This window comes from Bos mutus, chromosome 5 (genome assembly GCF_027580195.1).
Source record: "Bos mutus isolate GX-2022 chromosome 5, NWIPB_WYAK_1.1, whole genome shotgun sequence".
In the NCBI taxonomy this organism is placed as follows: domain Eukaryota; kingdom Metazoa; phylum Chordata; class Mammalia; order Artiodactyla; family Bovidae; genus Bos; species Bos mutus.
In genome coordinates this window covers 16,661,642-16,683,068 of record NC_091621.1, presented here as the reverse complement: position 1 = coordinate 16,683,068, position 21,427 = coordinate 16,661,642, and the positions used below count along the sequence as shown (strand labels likewise).

Below are 21,427 nucleotides of genomic sequence, written 5' to 3'. Positions count from 1 at the left end.
AGGGTCCATCCGTGTGGACCAGAGCCAGCCTGAAGTCGTTATGTGCTTTCTGGTCTCCAGTTTCAGTGTGTTAGGGGCAAGAGATGATTGAAAAACTTGCTCCTTAGAGGAATCAGGCCAGACTCAACTTGGGAGGAGGGCAAAATTGCAAGAAGGAGCCAGTTCACCCCAGGATCTGTTTCAGGGTTTCCTACCAGCCCTTCCTGTTTGAGGCTGGCCTTTGGGAAGCAATAGGCCACCAGGCCTGGCCAACCCCAGTTCAAGCCATGCCAGGAATCTGCCCACCTGCCAAGTTCAGTTCTTTTAAGGTGCCTCTTCAGGGACACAGAGTGTCTCTCTGATTGGGCTTCTAAATCAAAAGCCTGATGTTCGTGTCCCTCTCATAGGGGGAGCTTTGGACACAGGACCAGTGTGGAAGGGTCAGGTAAGGGTCTCCACTCTGCACATTGTAGAGGGGACCCTTTGCGGGCCCATGGTCCCTCACTAAAGAGGTTGAGGTAACTTGCCTTCAGTTAACCTGGGACCTTCTGTTTAATTCCCTCCTGCCTCCCAAAGATTTGGACCATTTTATAAATGTATAAATTCACCTCTGTTCTCAGTGGCCCCGAAGCTTCCCTGTGCTAACAGCATGGGAAGTCTAAAGGCAGTCATTCCCTGGGAAGTGAGTCCCGCTCTGTTTTGCAACCATACCCTGTTCCTGAGGAGGCCTCATTCAGTAAGGCAACTCCCCATCCCCCGCCAAGGTTGTCTTGCATTTCCCAGCCAAGTCAAGTGTCTACAGAAGGTAAACCTGTTTTCCCCTTTAGGTCTTCATTTGGTTATTTGTTAACTGTTGTCCCTCAGTTGCCTTTTTTGTAAAATGAGGTTTTAGTTTTGTCTTCTAAAAAAAAAAAAAACACCGGTAAATACTTGCATTCAAGCCAGGGAGGGAAGGCAGAGGTCTGGCCCCCTGCTACATTTCTCTTAATGCTGTGGGGCATGCCCCTGGAGCAGACTCTCGTCTTTGGGGCCCTGAGCTTCTTTGCTTGTAGTTATCTCAGATTTGACCTGTCTCTGTTGTGCCGCTCAACCCCCTTCAAGACGCCATCTGGAGGGTCAGGGAGGTCTGCCTCCCACTGTGACTGGGCTCTGGGGTTCTGACCACCTTGCTTACAAGTCCATAATTTGATAAATTTGTTGTATTCAAAAACTTGAAATGTAGGATGCCATTAAGTGTCTGTTTATATTTTTGAAATATTTGTATTACTTACAATTAATGAATAAAAGTGGGTTTAAAAAACCCATCCATGAATGGATGCTGTCTCCTGTCCCTGCTCTTGTTCATTCGGAACTTACCCCCCACCCTTTGTTCCCTCAGAACCCCTCTGTCATTACGAGGCTGGAGTGCCCAGGCTGGGAGACCAACTGTGGACTCAGCACAGGGATTCTGCCCAAGGTCACAGAACTTGGGCTCCATTAGCTCTTCCCTGGCCCCCGGGTAGAATCAACCCCATTCCCTCCAGGTGCTTAATAAGCATACGCTTGGTGTTCTGTTGACTTCTGGTGAGGAACTGGAAGCTCCGGAGGGACTTAGGGATGTAGAGTCTTCCTTCTGTACCCCTTACTGGTTTTCCCAGAGTAGGAGCCCTGGAACTCAACAGTGGTTCCTGGCACCTAGTAAGCACTCAGATTTTGATTGGACTGCCATATGACCCCCCAAGGGACAAAACAGAATGACCTGATAACACACTGTAGGCCCTTCACCCAGACTTCACCTCCGAGAAATGCCTAGAAACTTCTGGGGGAGGCGCTTGCCAGCCTGGACATCCCAGGGGCTCAGCGGGCGGCCCAGCCCTGCCTCCTGTCATCAGTGTAATGCATTCATATCTACAGGATGGCAAATTTCATATCCTCCCACCCTCTTTCCTGCATTATTGATGACTTCACTTTTTAAAAAATCAATTATATCAGGGCGTGGAACTGGAGTTAAAAAGAAGCCTTTAAAAGTCTGCTCTTGTTTTTGCTCTTTTGAATAGGAACAGATAAAGCTTTCCCTCTGGTTTGAATAAGTCGAGCCCAGGGCTAGGATGGCTGTGATTGGCCAGGACTAGGAAAATGCGGTTAAGATGCAAACCCAAGCAAATAAAACCCAGTATCTGCACAGCCATTACTAAGAGAAGGCAGCAGGGCCTGGAGCCTCCTGCACTGGGTGGTTCCTCAACACTGCTTACTCACTGCCAGAAAACTGGGAAGACTGGTAGAAGGCAAGGTAAGTTCTCTTCGGTTTATGGGTGCATGTCAGTAGAGCATGGACTAGAAAGAAACAAGAGATTGAAATTTCCTTGGCCTTGTCTTCTTGGATGAGGCTTAGAGGATTGAACCAGAAGCTTGTCAGTTTTGCAAACTTCCTGCTGACAAGTTGAGGTAATTTTTAAGAGCTCCCTAAACATTAAGGCATATTTTCAAAAACTAAGAAACAGAATACCCCAGCTCAAAAAGATGGTGTAGAGCAAGGCATAAATGAAAACCAGCTTCCTCTACTTCTGGTCCATTCACAGTGTTGATAGGAATTAAGGGCCACTACCTTTTAACCTGGGATTTCAAAACTGCACCCCACCCAGCGGTAGTGTCAAAGGGTACTACGTTAATAAATTAGGAGTTGAGGAGGGATGGAGAGACGCTTTGGGAGACTTCGGTGTCAGTTTCTAGGTGTTCCAGTACGGCAGAGTTCCTTCTGTGAGCATGTCCTGTCCTGTATTTCAGGGCTCCTGGCCCAGTGTCTTGATTGCTAAGTCCCTGTTGGGAATTGGGATCGCTTTTGGCCTCTGGACTCACAGTCCTAATTAGTGACAGCTGGTTTGACTTTTAGCAGGTTTACACTTAGCTCTCTCCCAGGAACGAATTGGTCTTTATCCCCTTCCCCTAGTTGGGTCATGGCATTTGCCTTTAGTGACTGAAATCTAGGATCTGCAGGAAACCTGAACAAATATTCCCCAGCAGTTCCAAGCAGCACAGGGTGGGGCAGTGCCAGTTATCAAATTAAATCCTCAAACATTACTGCTCCGCATCATTGCTCTGCTTTAGGCCTGCTACAGCAGTAGACAAAGGGAGATTTTTGTTTGTCTTTTTTTGTTTTGCCAATGTCCACACTAGATAATGGCACATACCCAAACCTAGGTTCATCTACCAAGGCTCAAGAAAAGAATGGCCAGACGTGCTCCTCCTGACGAGGACAATATGCTTCCAAATAGCCAAACCCCAGGCTTTCCTGGTGGCTCATATGGTAAAGAAACTGCCTGCAATGCAGAAGACCCGGGATCGATCCCTGGGTCGGGGAGATGCCCTGGAGAAGGGAATGGCTACCCACTCCAGTATTCTTGCCTGGAGAATTCCATGGATGAGGAGCCTCGTGGGCTACAGTCCATGGAGTCACAAAGAGTCAGACACGGCTGAGTGACTAATACTTTCACAAAATCCCAGCTAGACCTTTCAGGGCTTTTGGTTTTTGTTTTTCTTTTTCCTGTGTATTAATGAATCAGTCAAGCCCATCCTTTACCTTTGCCATGTGAGAGCATTCGTCAGTTACTGTGTATCACGAGATTGCAAGCCCCTTGAGAGCAAGAACCGGACAGGAATTTTCATGATGCAAAAGCTATGCGACTGTGGACATGTGTAAGAGCTTGATAACCCTAGACACGCCTCAAATAGAGATGGTGCATAATGCTCTTCTCTTGACCTCTCCCTGTCTCTCCACACCCTGCCTGCGGAAGGGCACTGCACCACTGGCTGGGTCTGTGGGGGCGGGGGAGGGTCTGTCCACAGGCCACGCCCGCCTGTCCCTGCTGGCACCCTGAACTCTTAGTACTCCAACCAGAGATCAACCCACCCCCGCCCCCACCCCCCGCATTGGAAATCCAAGCCTTAAGTGGTGGACTGCCAGGGAAGTCCACACCCTGAATTCTATGTCCCAGCTCTGCCATTTTACTTTCCCTTTTCTTCTGTGAGGCACAGGGAATATATTAGTCATATGACAAAAGCAGGATGGGATAGTTTAAGGATGGTTTACTTTAAAAAGTCTGGTAAGTGAAAGCCCAAAGAGTGGACTGTGAAGAGGACCTGCCAAGCAGAGAGTCTGGGAGAACTGGAATAAGAATGAGAGAAGGAAACTCAGTTTGGAAATACTCTGATGTAAGCTTTTCAGCCCATGTGCCACTGAATTTAGGTAAGTTAGGAAGAGTTGTAGTACCTCAGAGTAATTAGAACAGATTTTAAGATCAGGGAGGGATTTCTTTCTGGTGATACTGAGCAAATTATTTAACCTCTCTGAACCTCAATTTTCCCACAATATAAGATGAAGGAAATATATTCAGCTTATGAGAATTAAATGAGAGAAGTAAAATCAGTCAACAGAGGGTTTAACACATTTGTCACCCCTTCAGTAAATAATGATGCCTGTTACCAGAGCTCTTAACAAGGGAAGTGGCAAGGGCAAAGCAGAACTTGCCCCGCCCGCCACCACCTCGCCGCCAGGTCAGCCAGGCTTACGACATGAACTTGGACAAGTCATTTCCCACATCACTGTGAGACAACAGTGCAGGGATGCGCCATGAGGATGTGGCCGGATGGCTGACGAGATTGGGAAGTGACTTAGGAGGAAAGCGGGCAGGATGCCTGCTCTGAGAAGCGTCACCTCTCCACTTGCTCTGTGATGTTTCAGTCCCGGGAAGACAAGCGCCATGTCTCTGAGCAGCGCCTTCCAGGCTGTGGGCAACGACCCTGGGATCATCACCTGGAGAATAGAGGTGAGCTGGGCGGGACGGGGCACCTCCTGGGCCGCCGAAAGCCCCCAACACTGAGTCTCCTGCTAGTGGCTCGGCAGCAGTGAGAGGCAGCGCTGAAGAGCACAGTCTCCTATTCTTGCACAGAGCGGGGTGGCAGGGGGGAGGTGAGGTGGAAGAAATGCTCTTCACAAGCAAAAATAAGCTGGCCCTTTATCCAGCCATCTGCACTTCCAGTAAATGCCCTGGAGAGATGGGTGGGGCCCAGGCCACCCAGAGAGCCAAGACTACTGGCTGCTCTAGTCAGGACAATGGAACCTGTCTTCCACGGGGCACTCTGGCTCCTGCAAAGTAGGAGGAGGTTTGGGTACAGCATAGATGGGGGCCCTGCTCCTCCCTTCTACTCCGGCTTGAGCCCCTCTGGCTGACCCGGAGCGCCACCGGTCTGTAGCTGGGAACCGCCCTGGCCCAGAAAGCCTTACCTCCTCCTCCCTGCTCTGAGCCCAGTGAGGGACTGCTGCATAAAACCCAGAGGAGATACCCACCTCACTATCGTCCTCAAGAGGGGTCACAGCTGCCTAGCAAGCTGCTCAGAGCCAGGTCACTCCCACTGCTTTTAAGGCTCCCCGTGCATTTAACAACTAATAGGAACAAAAAGTTACACAAATTGTGGGATAGTTAACATTCTCACATTTGACACACATATTTTATATAGAATATACTCACATAGGACCGCAGGTTTACCTCTTTGGAGACAGTGATGAAAGTCCCCATCAGAGGCCACATGAACGGCTCTCCTGGGACGAGCCAGACATGCTATGACAGATGCATCAGAGCTCCAATCCAGACTCCAGACAGGAGCCCTCAGCACGGAACCTGCACACAGCCAGCCCTCAGCCCCCAGAGCCTCACGGAATCCGGGTACTCCACTCCATTCTCAGACCTCGGCCGGTGCTGGGTGGATGGAGTCAGTGCTGGAGACCCTGGTGCTTCGGCTCAGAGACTTGAGGCTCTTCCTTGAGGGCTTACACCCAACTGCATAGGACTGAGGGGGCTCACCAGGTTGCTCAGTGTAGTGAGATGAGACCAGGCAGGTGGTAGGAGGAGGGCAGACCCAGGGCTGTGCAGGCGGAGCTCAGCAGAAGCTGGAGGGATGTGCGCTCATCCTGGGGCTGGCCGCCATGACCCGTTGGGGACATCTCCCTACCTTTCCACCCACTCCCCAGCCCTGTCACCTGTGCCAAATAATAGCATGGAGGGAGGAGGCTTGTGGGACGAGGGGGAAGGGATGTAGCCTATCCACACCCCTTGTCCTTCCAGAAAATGGAGCTGGCGCTGGTGCCTCTGAGCGCCCACGGCAACTTCTATGAGGGAGACTGCTACGTCATCCTCTCGGTGAGCACCATCCGCCCTCTCCCCTGATTCTCACAAGCTCCTCCCCAGAGAGCCAGCTCCAGGGCTTCCCTGGGAGATTTGCCCACAAAATTAATCAGGCCTCTGGTATCCGTCTTGATTCTTCCTCGCTGTTGCATGGAACAGGCTTCCAGTTTGACTATCAAAGGCTGTGCTTAGGCCAGGGTTTTAAATTTTGCATCTGAATGGGGGAGAGGTGTGGCCGTCAGTCTGAACATCAGCATGTGGCCCATAGCCAGGCTTCAGCCTCCTGAGCCCAGACCCCAGATTACAGTGCTGTGGAGGAAGGCCAGGTGGACACAGGGCCGTCTCTGGCCTCAAAGTGGTCACCTAGCCGAGGGAACAGTCTCCCACATGGACGGTGCCGACAGAGCCACGCTGGGAGACAGCAGCTCTATACAGCTGTGAGAGTGCAGGGGTGCAAATGAGCAACAAGAGAACTCTTGCCTGCATTCCAACCTGGCAAGATTTCCCCCTACCTCTGCTTATGTGGAGGACAGTAAGCTGTCAGCATTCCCCAAATGTAGGGAGGGACTCAGGCTGGTAGGGCTTGAGTCACGGAACAGGTCTGCCCAGGGGCCACTGTAGGGGGCAAGAGACTGCAGAGCAGGACACAGAGGCCTGAGCCTGCCAAGAATGGGACACAAGCCACCCTAGGCAGCTACCTTCCCAGGCCAGAGGGGCGAACCAGCCCCTGAGCCAATCTCTTTGACTACACCCCAGACCCGGAGAGTGGGCTGCCTCCTCTCCCAAGACATCCACTTCTGGATTGGGAAGGACTCCTCCCAGGATGAACAGAGCTGCGCAGCCATCTACACTACGCAGCTGGACGACTACTTGGGGGGCAGCCCCGTTCAGCACCGGGAGGTCCAGTACCACGAGTCCGACACCTTCCGTGGCTACTTCAAGCAGGGCATCATGTGAGTAGCTGGGCACACAGCAAGGATGTAGACGTGGTCCACCAAAGAAGAAACCCAAAGGCTAAAAAGTATGCGAAGAAAGTAATCAGAGAAATGCGAATCAAAACAAAGCTGTCCTCTCCACCAGTGTAAGTTAGAGAGCTGGGTGGTGCTGAGTGTTGGCAAGGCTGTGGGTAGATGGGCACCCGGGGGCCCTGCTGGTGGGAACGAGGACTGGCCCAGTGTTCCGGAGGGCAGTCTGCTACTGCCACAAGGGCACGGGAGCCAGAATGTTCACAGTGGTATTAGTGGTGGTGAGAAGCTGCAGGCAGTGGGGCATGTGCCTCCCCCAGGGAGACTGAACAGGAGAAACACTCTGAGACAGCAGGGAGTACCATGCCATCACATTAGAGACACATCTGACCTGTGGACACACCTTAAAAACACTGGGCTTAAGGAACACAGGAAGAAACAGGCTTGAAATATAGAACAGAATGCCAATTCCTGTTTGTAAAAAATGACATAAGCACAAAACAACAGGCCATGTTTTATCAGAATGAAAATAGAAAGATAGATGTTAAACAGTTAGAATGGATGCCTATGGTGGGGAGGAAAAGGCAGGGAGGGGAGGGTATGCAGATAAAAGGGAACACATACACTGCAAGAGCGGGGTCTTGTAAAGGCCAGTGATGACAGCCTGCCATGAACTGAGGAGTTTGATCACCTCCAAACTTTACACTGGAGATTGACAACAAAAGGATTCCAAGGAGCTCAAGCGTTCTGAGGCTGCTTGAAGGCCAGCTTCTTGCAGGTGAGCAGTCCTCACTGAGGCCCCATTGGGCACAGAGCAGCCTGCTGAATCACCAGGGAACCCAGCAACGGAGGCCCTCTGCTCCCGGGGGCTTTCTGGGCGCCCTTCATGTGTGGGATGCCTAGAGGAGGCTGGGTTGGGGTGAGAACCAGAGGCAGGAGACTGGTTTCTGGGAGTAAGTTGGTCTTCAGGCCACGGGAGATGGCCTGAAGAGGGCCCTGCCCCAACACACATGATGTTCAGCTTCAAGAACAAAACAAAACAACCTCTTCCTGCCGTGGGGATTATCACTCCTCTGTCTGGAGGTCTAGTCCTCCGGTGATTGGTTCCTACTCTTAATATCTCAACTCAAATGTCAGTCCTCCAGAGAAGACAGCCCCAAATGTTCGGTCAAAAAGCCTCCACTAGGGGCAACTCTGTGGCAGGGGTGACCAGCATCAGTGTTTGCCTTGCTCATTTACTGTCATCACCCGTGTGGGCAAAGGCTGCCTCTGTGTGGCCCACCACTCTCTCCCCAGGACCTGGCAAACAGCAGGTTCTCAGTAAATAACGCAACGGCTGTTCCCTCAGCTACAAGAAAGGGGGTGTGGCCTCTGGGATGAAGCACGTGGAGACCAACACCTACAACGTGAAGCGGCTGCTGCATGTGAAAGGGAAGAGAAACATCCGGGCCACCGAGGTCAGTCCTGCCCCCTATCTGTCCTGGGCCTGAGGCCTCTCCGCCTGGCACCCAGGAATTCCTTCTGCCCTATGTCTGTCTCTTCCCTGCAGGTGGAAATGAGCTGGGACAGTTTTAACCGAGGGGATGTCTTCCTGCTGGATCTTGGGAAGGTCATCGTCCAGTGGAACGGCCCAGAGAGCAGCAGTGGGGAGCGCCTGAAGGTGTGGCCCATGCGGTCGGCCCCTCCTTTCCCCCAGCTACTCTTTCCTTCTTTCCTGGCTGGCTCTTTCCTGCCCTTCCAGCCAAATGTCTGCCTTTGAGCAGCATCTGTTTCAGAGATAGGCCACATGACTGAGGCTGCAACTCAGCCTGGGGTTCCTCAGTATCAGGGTAACCCCTGTGTCTGGGATCCAGGCTGTTTCTCTTGGAGCTAAGGGCATCCCCGGCCTTCTTTACAGGCAATGCTTCTGGCAAAGGATATTCGGGACAGGGAGCGAGGGGGCCGTGCTGAGATAGGAGTGATCGAGGGAGACAAGGAGGCAGCCAGCCCGGAGCTGATGAAGGTCCTTCAGGACACCCTCGGCCGGCGCTCCATTATCCAACCGGCAGTCCCAGATGAGGTCATAGATCAGCAGCAGAAATCAAACATCACATTGTATCAGTGAGTAGCTAAGGCTGGCTGCTGATTGGAAGCTGGGGTCAGGGGAAGGTGGCCCCCAGAGAAACAAGCACTTCTGCTTGGCTTCATTTGGGGTGCAGGCACCTGGGTTTCTTTCAGTCTTTCTTTGAATGCAGCTTCTACAAGGAGTTTGTTGTTCCCTGAGCAGCTACTGTCTGCTCTTGTTAGCAATGATTCCTGATCTCTGGGAGAGAATGTTCCTTGACTCAAGTCTATGCATCCCAGGGGTGTGGACAGGATAATGTCAGGGGAAGGGTAGAGATAATATTCAGGAAAGAGATGCACAGAAGGCTCTCCCAGACAACAGTGTCCATCACATCCCAGTCCGCACTCATGCCATGCCTGTCGCAAGAAGTCAAACTCTACCCAGAAACTCCATCCTAAGACCAAGCCAGGAAATAACAAACTGACCACATGATGCTTTGTAGAAGGGAATGTACAGGCTAACTTCTCCCCTTCTCCAGTGTCTCGGATTCATCTGGGCAGCTGGTGGTCACAGAGGTAGCGACGAGGCCTCTGGTCCAGGACTTACTGAATCCTGATGTGAGTAGCATTTGGGTGGGCTTGGCTTGGGGTAGCCGGACCTGGCTTCAGAGGCAGGCCCCACGGAGAGGCCTTCCTTATGGTTTCGGGCAGCAGTAACCACTTTTGTCCCTGGCCATCTGCTTCAGGACTGCTACATCCTGGACCAAAGTGGAACCAAGATCTATGTGTGGAAAGGAAGAGGAGCCACAAAGGTTGAGAAACAGATGGCCATGTCTAAAGCCCTGGTAGGAGCTATGGACATGCAGTATTATCCAAAAAGTCTGTTCACGAAACATCAGAGGTGCTCAGAGAGCCATATTAGGTGCTGGAGCACAAAACATCGCAGTTATATCCATGACTTCAAAGTCAGACAGACAAACTGGGATTCAAATCCAGGTCTAGTGTTACTTCCTGGGGTTGTGACGGTTAAATAACATTTGTAAAGCATTTAAACACACTGGCACACACACCTGCCCAATAAAAGGTGGCTGTTATTATTGAAGGCAATACCACACATCAACAGCCCTGTCCTCAAGGAACTTATGACATTATTGTGCAGCATCCTGCAGCTGAACCAAGCAGGATGCATCTACCAAGCAAAAAAAAAAAAACAAAAAACAAATGAAAGTGATGCAAAATCAGTAGAGTACAGAAGTGCTGAAGGAATATACTAGACAGAATTAAAAAAAAAAAATCAGTAATAATCATGACCAATGAAGGAATGCCAAAATGTTCCATTTAGTCCTTTCCTTGAGGCAGCTAGCGTGGTCCCTAGACAGAAGTGAGTTAGAATTTGACTTTGACTCCCAGAAGGGAACAATCCTACCCAGTGGCTTCAAAGGGGTAAATTACCAGTCAAGCCAAGAAACCAGTACATTCCCTGACTGACCTGCCCTTTGGGGGTGGGGGGTACCCACAGGATTTCATCAGGATGAAGGGCTACCCCAGCAGCACCAACGTGGAGACCGTCAATGACGGTGCCGAGTCAGCCATGTTCAAGCAGCTGTTCCAGAAGTGGACGGTGAAGGAACAGACCGTGGGTCTGGGGAAAACGTTCAGCGTGGGTAAAGTTGGTAAGACTGCCCCCAGATGGTGTTCTCATTGTGGGGAGTCTCTAGAAAGATGGGCATGGATGCTTTTCATTCACCTGGCTTCTCCCAACCCCTTCTCTGCAGCGAAGGTTTTCCAGGATAAATTTGATGTAACTCTGCTGCACACCAAACCAGAGGTGGCAGCCCAGGAAAGAATGGTGGATGACGGCAACGGCAAAGTTGAGGTAATAAGCCCAGTGACCCATGTGCTAGGGCAGGCAGGGCACCGGTCTCCTGGCTGCTTTGCTGCAGAGGAGCGCACAGGATCCTGTGTCTCCTCTGTTTCCCTTGTCATCTCTGGGGCCTCGGGACTCTTCCCTAAGAGGTGTCTGCATCTTCAGGGTTCTCCCACAATTCTTCAGGGAAGGGAAAGGTAGGCATCCCAGTGTGCTGTCAACAGCTCACCTGGCAGACGCATTCAAATGACCTCTGAGCTGTGATGGGGGTGCGCCTGACCAGGGATGACCTACTTCTCCGGATTCAAATTATGCAAATGGGATAAGCCCTCAGTACTGGGAAGAAGCACCAGAGGATAAGGGGTACTGTGAATGGACCTTTGTGCCTCATCCACCTGGATTCTCTGCTCAGCATGGCCCAGTTCCCTCCAGGTGGCTGTTTGTTCAAAGAGGACTCCCCCCATCTCTGGGGAACTGTGTCTCTTCTATGCCCAGGTCTGGAGGATAGAAAACCTGGAGCTGGTCCCCGTGGAGCACCAGTGGTATGGCTTCTTTTATGGGGGAGACTGCTATCTGGTTCTCTATACGTACGAGATGCATGGGAAGCCTCATTACATCCTGTATATCTGGCAGGTAGGCCTGGGGCAGGCTCTTAGCTTTGGATCCTGGTGCTTCCTCTGGCCACTGAGCTGGGGCCAGGGGTGGCAGGGACCCATTGCACCCTTCTCACCCCTGCAGGGCCGCCATGCCTCACAGGATGAGCTGGCAGCCTCGGCATATCAGGCGGTAGAGGTGGACCAGCAGTTTGAAGGGGCCCCTGTGCAGGTTCGGGTTACCATGGGAAAGGAGCCACGCCACTTCATGGCCATCTTCAAAGGAAAGCTGGTCATCTTTGAGGTGAGAAACCTAAGGTAAAACTACACCAGAAGCAGAATGCTCAGAACCAGCAGGTCAGCAGGGAGCTACAGTAGAGGAGAGGAGGGGTGGAGAGTGGGGCTTGGGGAGGACACAGACGAGAAGGAGATGAATCTCTCTAAGACACTGAAGTGCATCCCGACTGCCTAGGGCTTCAAGTCCTCACCCCTGCCTAGTTCATGTTCAAGGTCTTGTATAATCTGACCCATATTACCTGTGCAGGTGCATCACCCTCAGCTCCCTAACCTCCACACTCCACTCCAGTCAGGTGGGTCTCCTCTTTAGACCTCACATGTGCTCTATCATTCCCTGTCTGCCTCCCCCAGCCATGTGCCCCTTCAGACTCCAGTCCCATGTCTTCCAGAAAGCCTTGGCTGAAGCACCACCAGAACTGTATGATGTCACACGCTTGATATACACAAGTCTGTGGTCAAGTCCTAGTCTTGTCATTGATTACCCAGTTTTCTGAGCCCCAGTTTCCCCACCTGCACTATGGGATAATAATACCTACTTCACAGAGTTATTATGAGGATCAATAAAATGATATAGCTAAGGCACCAGAAAAGAGCCTGGCATATAACCCAGGTCTCAGAATGAAAGCTAACACCATTTCTTAAAAATATTTATTTATTTGGCTGCAGAGGGTCTTAGCTATGGCATGTGGGATCTAGTTCTCTGACCAGGGATTGAAGCTGGGCCCCCTGCACTGAGAGCACAGAGTCTTAGCTGCTGGACCATCAGGGAAGTCCCCTGAAAGCTAACACTGTTGGTACCATAACTCCGGCTCACCTCGACCTCTCCCAGTTGGCTGAGAAGCTCCTTGAGGGCAAAGATGGTGTCAGATACAGCCCTGTTCTCCACAGCGCTGGCCCAGTGCTCAGCACACACTGTATACCTTAGATCTGGACTCTGCTTTTTTCTTTCTCTCTAGGGTGGGACTTCTAGGAAGGGAAATGCTGAGCCGGATCCTCCAGTAAGACTCTTCCAGATTCAAGGACATAACAAATCTAACACCAAAGCAGTGGAGGTCCCAGCCTTCACCTCCTCCCTAAACTCCAATGATGTCTTTCTGCTGAGGACGCAGGCAGAGCACTACCTGTGGTTTGGCAAGGTAAGACAGCTGGCCCAGCAGTCACACCCATCCCTTGGCTCCCAGCCCTGCACCCACCCTCTGGTCAGCAAGGGCAAAGGAACTGAGAATAGGCTGGAGCAGTCCTCAAATAGAGGAGCCTTTTCCTAAAGATTCTTCAAAGGGACCAGCAATGTTCCTTACAATTAGGCCTCCAGTTACACACTCAATAATGGCACTTCGCACACCCAGGAGACCCTCCATAAACAGCTAAACACATGGAGGCTGGATGCAGGATGGAAAAGTCAATCTTTCCACACCAGTTTGGTGCACTGTAATAGGACAGGCATTAACACTGAACAAAAGAACACTAAAAATATGATTTTTGTCAATTCAGATTTCATCTGCAATGAAAAGCACTAGAACTGTTTTACAAAAGAGAATTGAATAGGAAAAGATGCTCAATATTAACAGTCATTAGGGAAATGCAAATAGAAACCCCAATGAGATACCACTACACACGTATGACTAATGACTAAAAAACCGATGATATCTAGTGCTGGTGACAAAAGCAATAGGAATTCTCACACACTGCAGGTGAAAATGCAGATACGGCCTTAGAAAACAATTTGATGGTTTCTTATAAAACATATACCTATTGTATGAGCCCATTCCTGGGTATGTACCCATGTGAAAAAACTACCTTCACACAAAAACCTATACACAAATGTTTAATAGCACCTTTATTTCTAATTGCCAAAAACTGGAAGCAAATCAACTGGAGGATGGATGAGCAAGCAGTGGTGCTTCCACACAATTGGAATGGAATACTACTCAGCTACAGAACACCCACAACTGCAAGGAAGAATCGCAAATGCATTATGCGAAGTGAAAGAAGCTAGACTCAGAGGCCACACTATGCAGGATTCCATTTACCAGGTTCTGGAAGAGGCAAAACTGTCAGGATGGGAACAGATCCGTGGTTGCCAGAGGCTAAGGATGCAGGGAGGGTTTGACTACAAAGGTGTGGGTGGTCGGAGGGAAACTTTTGCAGTGGTGAGGCAACTTCTCTTTTTTGTTGTGGTGGTGGTAGCGTGATTCTATGCATTTGTCAAGAGTCATAGAACTCTATGGCAGAAAGGGTGAATTTTCCTGTATATAATTTTAAAAATATTTTTCTTAAAAAAAATAATCACAAGTAAGTGCTAAAATTCCAACTGAAGGTAAAACAAAAGTGACCTCTCAATACCCACCGAGCATTTCAGAGTCTAGTCTGGTCCTTTGCTACCACACTGTTTTCCTCCTTCCCACCCACCCCCACCCCCACCCACCTCCCCCCCAGCCCCCCACCCCCCACCCCTCACCCTGCCTCCACCCTTCCCAGCACCAGAACAAACCCATCTATCTCCCTGTCCTGAGGTCTTTTGGCTTGGTAACTAATCCTGGCTGCTGCTAAGTCACTTCAGTCGTGTCCAACTCTGTGTGACCCCATAGACGGCAGCCCACCAGGCTTTCCCGTCCCTGGGATTCTCCAGGCAAGAACACTGGAGTGGGTTGCCATTTCCTTCTACACTGAGTTATTAGTCTAAGCACTTTATTCCCACATCAACATGCCTGTGTGTGACTCACATCTGTGTTCTCCCCACCCCGTTCTCAGGGGTCTAGTGGGGATGAGCGGGCGATGGCTAAGGAGCTGGCCAGACTTCTCTGTGACGGTACTGAGAACACAGTGGCTGAGGGCCAGGAGCCAGCTGAGTTCTGGGACCTGCTGGGAGGGAAAACTCCCTATGCCAGTGACAAAAGGTACAGGACCACAGCATCCCCTCCGTTTGGCTCCCCCTGCCTCCCAGACTGGTGAACTGCAGGTGATTTCCAAGCAGCTCAGCTCCTCTACATGGACTGTATTGCAGACTACAGCAGGAGATCCTAGATGTCCAGTCTCGTCTCTTTGAATGTTCCAATAAGACTGGCCGGTTCACTGTCACTGAGATCATAGACTTTACCCAGGACGACCTGAACCCAGGTGACGTGATGCTCCTGGATACCTGGGACCAGGTAAGACACAGCCGGAGAGCTTGGAACAAATGACAGACATCCTCAAGCTTTAGGCTATTTTTTTGTATAGTATCTCTCCCCCAAACCCCAGGTAAGCCAGGGTAGCCCTGGACCATCCCCAAGTCAATCAAACAATTGTCAGTGGTGACCGAAGGAAGAGCCTGCTTTTTTGCCAGGGTTAGAGAGAATAGAATGTTGTTTAAAACTCACCATCCTGGGAATTTTCCCACTATGCTCTGGGAAAATCATGCCATCCTATCACACACTCCATTCTCTCAGGACCAAGAGCAGTAGGCTGCACACCTGGAGATATGGGCCTTTGGGGGAATAAAGGGATAAAAGGGGACATCTTCAAGGCCACCCCTCTGCCACATCCGGTTTTCTTCAATTTGGCTCAGCAAACACCTCTTCCTTTCTAATCACTGTGCTGGGCGTGGTGTCGCTAAGGCAAAGGGCCCCACCCCACTCTCAGAGTCTACAGGCTGACGGAGGGTGGAGGAGACCAGACGGAGGATCATCATTTTACTGTGATGGAGGTACATATGAAGTGCCTCAGGAGCACAAATTAGGGTATTCAACACAGTTTAGGGGCTCAGAGAAGATTCTCTGGAGGAGATGTCTCCCAGACTCCAAGGAGAAACAGGTATTAATCAGGTAAAGAGGCCATTCCAGGCAAAAGAAAAGCAGGGCAGGAAATAGTCTAGTATATAGGGAACTACAAAGAGTATTATCAGAGTATAAGACAGAGTTAAAGAGTGCCCTAGAGGTGAAGCGAAAGAAGTAGGTATGGACCTTACCAACCAAGTCAAGAAGTTTGGAACTTACCCTGGAAAGCTACTGAAATTTAAGCAGGTGAGTGACATGGTCAGATTGTGCTTTAGATCACTCACTCTAGCAAGTGTAGGAGAGGAGGGAGGGGGTGTGAGAAAAAAGAAGACTGTACGTTGGGAGGCCCGTCAGCACACATGGTCCTAGTCCAGAAAGAGCTGCTGCTGGCCCACAGAAGCAGTGGAGTAGAGCTGGATGGATGGCGACAGATTTGACAGAAGCATGAGAGGTAAACTAGCTAAGTCCTGGGGATACAGACTGCATTCAGAATGATTCCCAGGTTACTGCCTTGGGTGACTGAATGGACACCATTCCCCAAGAATGGAGACACAGATACAAGTTTAGAAAAGAGCTACATGTTGGGGGTGTTATACTTGAGGTGCTTGGAGACAGCCAAGAGGAGATGTTTTGCAAGAAGCTGGATTCAGGAAGCTGACGTTCAGAGAGTTCAGGACTGGAGATGTAGATGTGGGAGATACACAAATCAAAACAAATCTGAGAAAAACTTTACTCTGCTGAGGCTGTAAACTGCTGACGGGGAAAGACGGGGCAGCGCGTACTATCTAGCACTAGCCTCTGGCATGAGCGCAGTAACAGGTCTCTACAACAACAGGTGTTCCTGTGGATCGGGGCTGAGGCCAACGCTGCAGAGAAGAAGAGTGCTCTGTCTACCGCCCAGGAGTACCTGCACACTCACCCCAGCGGCCGAGACACCGGCACACCGATCCTGATCGTTAAACAGGGATTCGAGCCTCCCATCTTCACAGGCTGGTTCCTGGCCTGGGACCCTCACGTTTGGAGCGTAAGAACAGAGAAGCAGGGAGATGTTCTTACTGCCAGGGTGCTCAGCACTGACACCTCAGAAGGATGGCAGGGTACTCGAGGGCCGAGTCAACCCAGGACTGTACCCCCCCACTCCCTTCTCCCCTCTCCCGTTTTTACCTTCCTTCTCTTTCGCACCCTGCACAGCAGTTAAGTCTAGTCAGCAAATTCACAGCGTGCCTCAGGAACAGGCAACGTGAGAAGCAGTAAAGTTTGTGAAGTCTGTCCACACACATTACATCCTGATAGCCAGGGGAACATTGTTGCCTGTGTTACAAATGAGGAAGCTCAGAGAAGTTACTTGTCTACAGTCACAACCAGTAGGAAGAAGCCAGGTTTTCTGACTCCTAGTCAACTGCTCTTAGTATGGAATATTGAGGAGCCACCAGCAAAGAGTGCAGATCATGTTTAAGTACCTTCCAACCCTGCACAGACCTGGAAGAGGGGATTTTCCTTTCTGCTTATCTCTGAAATGTCTTCTGTCCCCTGGCTGTTTTGCTTCTCTCAAGGGTTATAGACCAGACCTGAGACGTCCCTCCACTATAAGCAGCATCTCATCCTGTTTTCTATATCTTCTTCCTAGGCAGGGAAATCATATGAACAGTTAAAAGAAGAGCTGGGAGATGCTGTTGCTATCACAAGAATCACTGCTGTAAGTTTCTTGGAGGAGCTATTCACAGGCAACCAGAGCCAGAAAGAAACAGCAGATGCTGCAGACACAGCATGGCTGAAACCCTATCATGTCCTTCTCAGTATCACTCTGATGGTCTAATGTGATGTGAAGATTGTTTTAATCGGTAGAAAGAGCAGGCTTCAGAGCCGAGTTCCTTATTTTACTGCCTTCCAGAATTTAGAACAGACTTGCTGTTACCAAATCGAATTATTCAACTCTGTCACTCAGGAGAGATTAAATTAACTAGTAGTATTTTTCAGAAATAATAAGCTTGTAACCCAGGTGACACTATTAGTTTCTGACAGTGGCATCCACAGAAACTCAGGCCATTACCCCTGTTTTAACGGCCCCCAGAAGTGGAGCTCCCGGCCGAGAACCCAGCAGCTCTTTAGCATCAGGACAGTGCACAGCACCACTGTCCAAACCATCTGGCGTTTTGCTGTTTGTGCTCTACAAACTCAAGATTTCAAAACTCATGGCAACGTAGCATCTTTAAAATGTATTTAAGAGAAATATGACTTCAATTTGAAACCATCTCAAGGCCAGAAATGTAGAGCCCAAGTAAAAGTACCAAGAGAAGGGATGTGATCACAGTATTTAAGTGAGATTTATGCAAAACATTTACGCCAACTGACTATACAGGATTTACCTTAGACTCACTGAATCAGCTTCCCAAGAACCCCCAAACTAAACTATTTTAGATTTCCAGATGACTCTGACATGCAGCCAGCATAGGGGACCACTGTTCTAAAAGATGATTATAAAGCATGAAGTGGTAAAAAAAAAAAAAAAAAATTTAATGTTATAAACATAGAACTTCAATTGCACAGACCTGAGTGGTCTTTTATTGTGTCTACATTCTTATCTTCCCTAGGATATGAGAGACACAACCCTTGCCCTGAATTCTGAGCCAAAATATTACCCCCTAGAAGTTCTGTTGAAAAATCAGAGTCAGGAGTTGCCAGAGGATGTGAACCCTGCCAAAAAGGAGGTGAGTGACTGACATGAGTGGAGCTCTGCAGAAGCACCATCTCGGAGTACGGCCAACAGTGTAAATACTCAGCAGACAACTGACCTACCCAGGAGCTCAAGCCAGAAACCCAGGGCTCCTTCTTGATTCTTTTTCCTCACCTCCCACATCAACCCATCAGCTAGCTGCCACCCACTGCTCTCCATCTCTCTGCTGCCAGTATGGTCCAGCCATCATGGACCACTGCCATAGGCCCCCAGTGAATTTTCACCTCTGTCCCTACAATCTGATCCCCATATAACCACCAGTGGGTTTTTATAGCAGATGATACTCTTCTATTTAACACACCTTGAATGGCTTCCCACTGCACTTAAAATCCAGAGTCCTCGCGATGGCCTCCAAGGCCCTATACAACCTGGCCCCTGCCCACCTGATTTCATCTTACAGGCCAGTACTGTCTTCACTTACAGCCCTTTAGCCAGTTGCTGTTTTTCTGTTCCTCAAACATGAGCCTTTCTGCTGGCTACTGCTCCTGCCTGAAAAAACATCCCTCTCCCAGATCATCAGAAAGCCAGGTCCGCCTCATTGTTTAGGTCACAGCTGCAGGGTCACCTCCCCAGGAGGGCCTTCCCTGACCACCCGACCCTGCCTCCCTCAGCCCCTACAGTCCTTTTGTACTTGGTCACTCACTGTCTATCTGCCCCACTCCCCGACACCTTCAAAAGCAGGGAGCTTGTCTGTATTGTTCACCATCACATTCTCAGCTTTTTAGCACCTAAACGGTGACTGGCAGATCATAGGCACAACTTAAGTTTCAGCTGATTTAATTAACAGTCATGTTGAATGAATGAATTTATTTTTCCCTTGAAGGGTCTCTGGGCTTCCCTGATAGCTCAGCTGGTAAAGAATGTGCCTGCCCCCAGTTCAATTCCTGGGTAGGGAAGACCCGCTGGAGAAGGGATAGGCTATCCACTCCAGTATTCATGGGCTTCCCTGGTGGCTCAACTGGTAAAGAATCCACCTGAGATGCAGGAGACCTGGGTTCAATCCCTGGGTTGGGAAGATCACCTGGAGAAGGGAAAGGCTAAGCACTCCAGTATTCTGCCTGGAGAATTCCATGGACTATATAGTCCATGGGGTCGCAAAAAGCCGGATACAGCTGAGCAACTTTCACTTGAAGGGTCTCTAAATTTTCCACAGTGTCTTATATAACCAATTCTTAAGTATCTGGGCAACAACTTCCTTGAAAACAGAAACCATACCTTAATAATTTTACTTGGACTGAAAATATTCATTAATCATTAATAAATAAATGTTAGAATGTTATGCTCTCAACAAGATCCACTTGATCCTGCATTGGAAAACATCTGGCTAAAAAATGGCAGATTAAAAAAAGAAAAATATTAATAAAACATGGCAGATGAGGGCATAAGGCAAGGAAAACTGTCACTCAGTTTAGCTCTCCATTCAGCCAAAGCCTAATGTTTAGCACTCATACATAATACACAACCCATTTCTTGTCCTTCTGGCAAGACTGGTGCCAGGTGGGACTGCGAGCGCCGTGAACCCAGTCAGCGCTTCCGCAGGCCACGGTGGGACTCCACCAGCTGACGAGCTCACCAATGAATAATTTAAGTCAAACACAGACTTTCTGGAAAATTCATTCTACTTCCCCTTTCAAGAAACTACTTGGGACTATCTCTTGGCCCCTCTGCCCCCACCCCATTAACACTGTCAGGTGCCAGGTCTTCTAACTAGAAACTTTGTTTTCTCTCTTAGAATTACCTCTCTGAAAAGGACTTTGTTTCTGTGTTTGGCATCACAAGAGGGCAGTTTGCTGCTCTGCCTGGCTGGAAACAGCTCCAGATGAAGAAAGAAAAGGGGCTTTTCTGAGGCAAGAAGGCATCTGCCTATTGCAAGATCCCAGAAGAGAGCAGTCAGTGCCAATGTAAGGAAAGAATTTCTCTAATTTCTGCCTAATGTCCAGCTACTTAATGGAGAGATAGTAGAGCCTGCCAATCACAGCATGTACTCCATTTTTCTCATCCCTGCATTTCTTAGTTGTCATATACCTAAAATGTTAGCTGCTCACTTTGAAATTTTTATGGTCTTCTGGCTGCAGCCTTAGCAGAAAACACTAAAACTGCAAGAAAATCTGGAGAAGTCAAAAGTAAGAGAACAGAAAAATTGTTTAAAGTGCTTAATTCTGGGGCAAGGGCGTAAGTTTGTTTTAAATTTTAAGGTTGGTATTTTCTATTTAACCCACAAATCATCAAAGTTATTCACATATATACCCTGAAGTCAAAATCTAAATGCTCAAATCTGTATGTGCCAGAAGTTTTTAAGTTTTCAAATAAAGATACCTATAAGAACAAATGGGAGTTCTTTTCAGTATTTTGGGTCTGCCCATTAGGGTAACTATTGTGTTCTATGAGAGAAATGTCTCAGGACTGGGGAAGTCAAGAGGCACTGCTGGGCTTCCCTAGAGTGGCTCAGTGGTAAAGAATCCACCTGCTGATGCAGGAGACATGAGTTCAATCCCTGCTCTGGGAAGATTCCACGTGCCATGGAGCAGCTAAGCCCTTGAGACACAACTATTGAGTCTGTGCTCTAGAGCGCAGAAGCCCCAGCTACTGAGCCCACGAGCCCCAACTACGGAAGCCTGCAAACTCTATAGAGTCTGTGCTCTGCAACAAGAGGAGCCACTGCAATGAGAAGCCCGAGCACCACAACTAGAGTAAAAGCCCACAAAGCAACAAAGACCCAGCACAGCCATAAACAAATACAACTATTAAATTTTTTTTTAAAAAGAGGCACCGCTGAGGGAGCTCTCTGGATAGTTGGGATCCCTGTTTCTGGCACAAGAATCCCAGAATCTGCCACACAGCTGTCCAGGAAACCTCAGGCCGCACCCAGCTACACCCTACTATCCAGAAGAGAAACAAGGCCATGTGTTATTAATTTCAGGAATGAGGCCAGAACCAGTGTGTATACCACCACAGAGAGCCTTCAAAGCATGCTACAGACATCAACAAATGAACCACATTTTCCAGACAACTCTAAGTTTGAGTCAACAACTGCAG

At 49.4% G+C, this 21,427-nt stretch overlaps 1 protein-coding gene across 5 annotated transcripts; it reads left to right on the top strand.

Moving 5' to 3' along the window:
* The first annotated feature begins 86 nt into the window (after positions 1–86).
* On the top strand, positions 87–20,714 carry AVIL (advillin). Of its 5 annotated transcripts, none has more exons than XM_070370502.1 (20): positions 87–2,248; positions 4,697–4,781; positions 6,078–6,152; positions 6,894–7,090; positions 8,451–8,559; positions 8,652–8,762; positions 9,000–9,202; positions 9,685–9,763; positions 9,892–9,990; positions 10,665–10,818; positions 10,921–11,021; positions 11,508–11,645; positions 11,751–11,909; positions 12,859–13,038; positions 14,654–14,799; positions 14,907–15,051; positions 16,493–16,681; positions 17,285–17,353; positions 18,249–18,365; positions 20,124–20,714. In XM_070370502.1, exons 2-20 carry the CDS (start codon positions 4,716–4,718, stop codon positions 20,235–20,237), a joined length of 2,451 nt encoding a protein of 816 aa, XP_070226603.1. In that variant the 5' UTR covers positions 87–2,248; positions 4,697–4,715; the 3' UTR covers positions 20,238–20,714. The 5 variants fall into 5 exon arrangements, with proteins under 5 accessions (XP_070226603.1, XP_070226604.1, XP_070226602.1 ...); XM_070370503.1 differs by having other exon boundaries at positions 87–4,167; XM_070370501.1 differs by having other exon boundaries at positions 87–4,201.
* Positions 20,715–21,427: the final 713 nt, after the last annotated feature.